Raw genomic sequence first — 6,000 nt, 5'->3', positions numbered from 1 at the left:
CTTCTTACAAAAGTAACCCTTTAATGAACACACAATGCAATTTGCGGACGATATTTCTCACAGATAAAGAGCCAAATATACTTGGCTTCAGGACACTGCGTTCTGTTCCAATTAATATCCCATTCATGGTACTAAAGCATTTTTAAAAACAATGTGTTGAAGCAGAAAGTATTTGTTTTAATATGCCCAATTTGGTACACTTCTGTAAATAAATACGTGTTAAGTGATCGTGGGAAATTGCTTTAGAAATGACACTAAATCTGAACAGTGTATTTAGAGTCTTTAATTATCACAACGGTTATTTTTTCACTTGTAAAAGTCATATTCACTAGAACCCAAGGATTGCCCATACTAAATATTGATTCCACCATAACACAGTGTTCACATAACAACCAAATTAGGCAGGCCGTACAATGTGTAGCTAAATGAGGATGGGTCTCCTGGAGGAAGCTTGGAATCACGGGGACTCGGCTCAGTTTCATGTCTGTCCTCCAGAAAGTCTCCTTCTATGGTAAAATACAAAAGAAACAATATTACAATAAATAATACAAGAGCACTGTCATTTAATGCCAAGTACAGGTGCTCAACTCGTTGGTGCCTAATATAGAAAAGCCATAACAAAGTTTGGTCAGGGGCTCAGCGATGCTGATGTATCTTTCCAGACCTCCCCTCCCCCACGCTTCTCTAAAAGAGAGAGGGGAGCTCTTCTGAGCATGAACAGACAGTTATACAACAGGGGGATTTCCTGATTCACTATACAAAGCCATATACTGACCTAAAACACAAGTGTGCTATCTCCCACTGCCAAAATCATCCAATGAGGACAGTAAATGTTCATTAGAAATAACCTTGAAACACACTCACACTTTAGAAAGCCAATGGCTGAGTAAAATTATATAAATATGTAAAATGTCAACCTTATAATCATACTTGCCAACTCTCCCTAAATGTCAGGGAGACTCCCTGAAATAGGGGTGATCTCCCTCACTCCCTGAAGAGTCTGGCATTCTTGCTGATGCTGAGCCAGTACAAGACGTGGTTGGCTTCGCCATCTGTGGCATGATGACACAGTTCAGAAATTGTACTGATGCCTATGGAGGTGGCGATTTTCATGGAGACCAAGATTTAATCAAAGACTGACAGGTAAGACAACATGACTTCAGTAATGGAGACAGAAATGTAAAAGACACTTCAGTCTCTAGAGGTTCATTAGCTGCTTTTCTTTAGTGCATAGTTGCCTACTCTCCCGGAATGTCCGGGAGACTCCCGCATCTCTGGGAGACCTCCCGGGAGAGCAGGGCAACCTCCCGGTTCTCGACCCCGCAATAGATAAGTGGCAGGGGGGAGGGCTTAATGACGAAAATATTGCATCATCTTAGCCCCGCCCCCTGCTGTAATTGGCCAAAATTGTGACAATCGTTTAGGGGGCAGGGCCAAAATGATGCAATTCATCAAGCCCCGCCCCTGCACACCAACCTCCCCCGGGATCTCCCTTAAGCCAACGAGGAAATGTTGGCAAGTATGCTTATAATTAGCAAGAGATGAAGTGGCAAACTTTTCTAGTAATTTTGGTATATACCATATATGGCTCAAAAATCCTTATATAAATTTGCTTTAAATAGCAGGATACACTGAGTTTGTCTGCTCTTTTGTCTTTATGGAGCTCTCCATGGCAACAGATAAGGATTACGTTTTTTGCAGTCCAACTAGGTGGAAGAAACCATGTTTGTAGCACACACAATACTTGCCAGGCCAGCAAGCAGTTGTTGTAATCCAGGTTGCCTTTAAACCTAGTCTGACCTTGTTACTAGCTATCAACTACTGTCTAGATATGGCCATTATACTCTTGTGTAATTAGTAATGCACTAGCAACAGCAGCGACTCCATGTTGACATCTCTGACTGCACACAAATGAACTCTGTTCATTATCCCAGTTATACTCAAAAGAGGTCACCTGATAAGAAGACCTATTTAGTAGCAACTAAAAAAAATACATAGCTAGCAACAAAGTATACAAGAGACATATTTAGGCACAATATAACTGAATAAGATAATAGGTCTTCAGATGAAATGATTGTAATTAAGTAGTCCTGTGTCAATGAGGCAAGACTTACCCTTTACAGTCATCTCCGAGTTACTTCCGAGCCTTCGCTGGCTATGAACTGTTTGCCCAGTTGTCTTGCCAAGAGCTAACAGATCTAAAAAGTTACAACAAAAACACATGCTATGTAAAATGTGATTACATCAAAAGCAACAATCTAAGGGTGGTGTCGCACTGGCAATCTGGCCTCTATTTATTAGCTCTATCTCTGGAAACTGGGTGTTTTTGACAGAGATAGGGCTTCTACCTATCTAGCAAGGGATTAGCACTGTATGTGTGTATATATATATATATATATATATATATATATATATATATATATATATATATATATATGTGAGCCCAAGGGGTGTCTGTTCCACTGTACATGCATGAACTATAGAAAACCATCCCTATCGACACTTTTTAATAAATGGTACCGTTTGAATGACGACTCTTTTACAGCTAGAAAGCCCCAATGTTCATAGCACTGAAACAGCTCCGTGCTGACACATTTGATGTGAGTGAGGAACACTCATTCCCTGGAGAGATTATGCTTAGAACACTTACACGCAGTGTTTCCGGAGTGTGAGCGCCCCAGTGAGCAGGGGATGACATCACCCTACTGGAAGTCACTACTGCATGTTAGATATATTTCCTGATGATTCAATCACAATTAGTGACAGAAAAGGACAGAGTAGTATGTGTTGTTTCCTTAGCACGCTAACATTGTTATGGAGATCTCTTATCATCTAGAGCCCCTTAGTGTAGGAGAGAGGCGAGTCAGAGGATATGGAGAAAGAGGAGTAGGACGTCAGGGAAATGGAGATGGAGTAAAGGTAGGGAAATAATGGAAGAGGTGAACAAAGGGAAGAGCTGGGCATGAGTTGCTGAAATGATTAGTAAAAAGGAAGAGGGTGAATTAGTTTGGTGAAAAAGAGATTGTGGAAATTTTACAAATGTAGTTATAAATGTATTTCTACAGCCACTTTGAATTATGGGCTTTCCAGAACAATTGCAAACACCGCCATTAAATCTGCAGGGTTAAATGGCACATGTAAATACAGTAAGTGCTGAGGCTGTATGACACCACATGATACAAGTATCTACCCTAAAAGGTTTGCCATCTATGTAAGGATGTACTATTTTATATAGTAACATTTATGCCTAATTGTCAATACAGATTTTTTTGTGACTTCCTAAAAGGTAAAAACTAGTTATTAGTTGTACTTTTAATAACATGGTGCAAAGAGAAATGGTAGCAGTGCTGTAACACATAGCAACCAATCAGATATCTGCTTCTAGCTGTGTAGTGTGAGCAAACTAATGAAAGCAAATACTGGATTGGCTGCTATGGGTAACAGCATGTGATCTAGTATCTTTGGATAGTGTCCATAGTGTTGGCTTGACTACACAGTCTCCCCACGCAGAAGTGCAGCTAGGCAAAGCACACGAGATGGGAATCACCTCATGTAATTACTCTGATGTCTCAAATACACTCGTACTGTTATAGGCTAACAAAAAATGTAAAAAAGTAGTGTGAGAGAGAAATCACAGGTGTGACTAACAAATTATCCAGCATTTGAGAGTGGGCGATATACTACAGTACAGGCAAGGCGGCTTCCTACTGTAATGGTGGCAGTAGTGTTTCATGGTCTTCTACACAGCATAAGACGCAGGGCACTTTTTGGCCAAATACACAGAGGGCAGAATAATTAAAAAAAAAAAAAGAAAAAAAAAAAAAAGAGTTGTCGAAAGTGTTTCCCACCTTTTTAATGGATCAGTATCAAGTCTCAATTTTTATAATGGAACAAAAGGAAATTCTATTAAAACACTAGATACTACTCCACGGGATAGATTCCTCATACCCTGTAAAAAGGAAAATTGGAGTTGTTGCTCATAGCAACCAATCAGATTCTAGCTATCATTTATTTAGAACATCCTGAAAATGAAAATAGAATCTGATTGGTTGCTAAGGGCAACACCTCCACTTTCCCTTTTTAGAAGGTTTGATAAATCTACCCATAGATCTATTTTTCAGATCGTTTAAAAGGTATTCTAATCAAATTACTAAACAAATTTGTTACTGTAACTAAAAAAAACATATGTTCAATGCAGTTTTTATTGTAAATGTTTTTCCAAATCAACCCTTGGTGCACTGCAGTTCCAGGAAACTCAATGCAATGTTTTTGAAATATTTTGCTCCTCTATTTAGAGACACCCATTATAACAGGTAGATGTAAGAACTGATACTTGTACTCTGCTGTAAATAATGGCTATTTTTGTTGTTCTTGTTTAATCTGGAATTTTAACCTTTATGGCCATTTCTTGGAGGTGTTCCATACCTCCTATTACAATAAATAAACAGATAAGTACATGCATCCATCACTAACTCTAATAGAATGACCTCTAGAGAACCCCTGGCACTAATTAAGTTCATTATCTGTGCTCTGACTTTACCCGTCTCTGGTTTGTTAGTTCCTATACTCTTACATCGTGTTCTTTCCCTGTGTGTAAACAAGGAACTGAAAATGTATCAGAATGTTATGTACTGAGCAGTGATTAATAAAATTTTGCTTGTTGATAACATGTTTGTTGCATGAATGGCTGTTAAGAGGAATTTTGTTCCCAACATGGCCACGTCTTGTGCCCACTAGGCTGCAGACGCAGCCACGGGGTTGTGACCATGGAAACCAATAGGAAGCTGTTGTCCCTCGCAGTCACGTTACCTTGCCTACAATCCAGTTCAAATATGGCCGTGGATGGGGCTGGAGATCCCACTGCCACACCATAATCTGCAACTGCTAGGTGTGTTTTATACCTGCCCCTCTCTAAATACCCCTTGTTACATGTTCTTGTTTGTCTGTGCCCAAAGTAATGTGCGTGTGTTAATGGAACCCTATGAAGATAGCACTAGCAGAACACACGTGTTTACAGCAGAGATAAAGAAGTTGCAACAAAATTAAATGTCAGTCCAATACTGTGTGGAGGAACAGGCTGTTTAGCAAAGGTGTGAGGTTCTGTCGTCATCATCAGCAGCTATTTATATAGCACCTCCAATTCCGCAGAGCTGTACAGAGAACTCACATCAATCTCTGCCTGATTGGAGCTTACAGTCTAGTTTCCCTCAAACACATACACAGACTGAAAGAGACTAAGGTCAATTTAATAGCATCTTTTTGTAGCCGTGGAGCCTCTAATCTCTTCTTTTTTCTCCTATTACCTGCACCAATATACAGAAAATATCTACCGGTAATTACCACCACAGCTTGAGGCTTCAACTACCATCTACAACCCACTACAGCTATGCGGCTATCTACAATTTACTTTAGAAAGGGTTGTATAGTGTACATAGCCGCATACCTACATTACCCCCTTAAGAGCAGCGTTAACAGCTTCGCCTATGTCAATATACTGACTACCACCGGGTGTGACAAACCTCTTGGATAGCTGCTTTGATATGGTTGTGGCCGTTTGATGTGACATAGCAGGAAATACATTTTGAAAACTTTGTTGCTGGAACATACATGGTGGGGACAGTCATGTATACATTATAGAAGAGATGGAAAACAAGAAGAGACAGGAAGAGTCACATATTCAAATCCAAATATAGTTTTACTGTATTGCAGACTACAGGGTGCAGAGATTTCAGCCCAGTCCAGTGATGCTGAGCAGGTCATTGTGAGTCATCAGTGATGTCATAATGCCACAGCCTTATATAAAGGGTTACTAGCTAGTGGCAGCCACATTAGCCCCAGGGGAGGGCTGGCAACCTTTGGCTAGGGGGAGCAAATACAGGTAAGTGACCCATGGTTCAACATTTACATTAACAGACTATTTTTCATAACTGCAACGCGAAGGTGATGTGTAGACAATTACTGCTGTGTGCCCACGTTTTGTAATTAGGCCTCTCTCCAGCC

General features: G+C 40.1%; 1 protein-coding gene across 1 annotated transcript in view; it reads right to left on the bottom strand.

Moving 5' to 3' along the window:
• Positions 1-261: 261 nt before the first annotated feature.
• Positions 262-6,000, bottom strand: part of CFAP46 (cilia and flagella associated protein 46) — a 182,671-nt gene continuing 176,932 nt past the window's right edge. The window contains exons 58-59 of the mRNA XM_075178258.1: positions 2,115-2,198; positions 262-506 (exon numbers count right to left, since the gene is read on the bottom strand). Coding sequence (XP_075034359.1) covers positions 382-506; positions 2,115-2,198 — 209 coding nt within the window. The 3' untranslated portion in view covers positions 262-381. The remainder of the gene's footprint in view (positions 507-2,114; positions 2,199-6,000) is intronic.

Source organism: Mixophyes fleayi, chromosome 6, assembly GCF_038048845.1.
Source record: "Mixophyes fleayi isolate aMixFle1 chromosome 6, aMixFle1.hap1, whole genome shotgun sequence".
NCBI classification, from domain to species: Eukaryota; Metazoa; Chordata; class Amphibia; order Anura; family Limnodynastidae; genus Mixophyes; species Mixophyes fleayi.
This window is presented reverse-complemented; position numbering and strand designations above follow the sequence as displayed.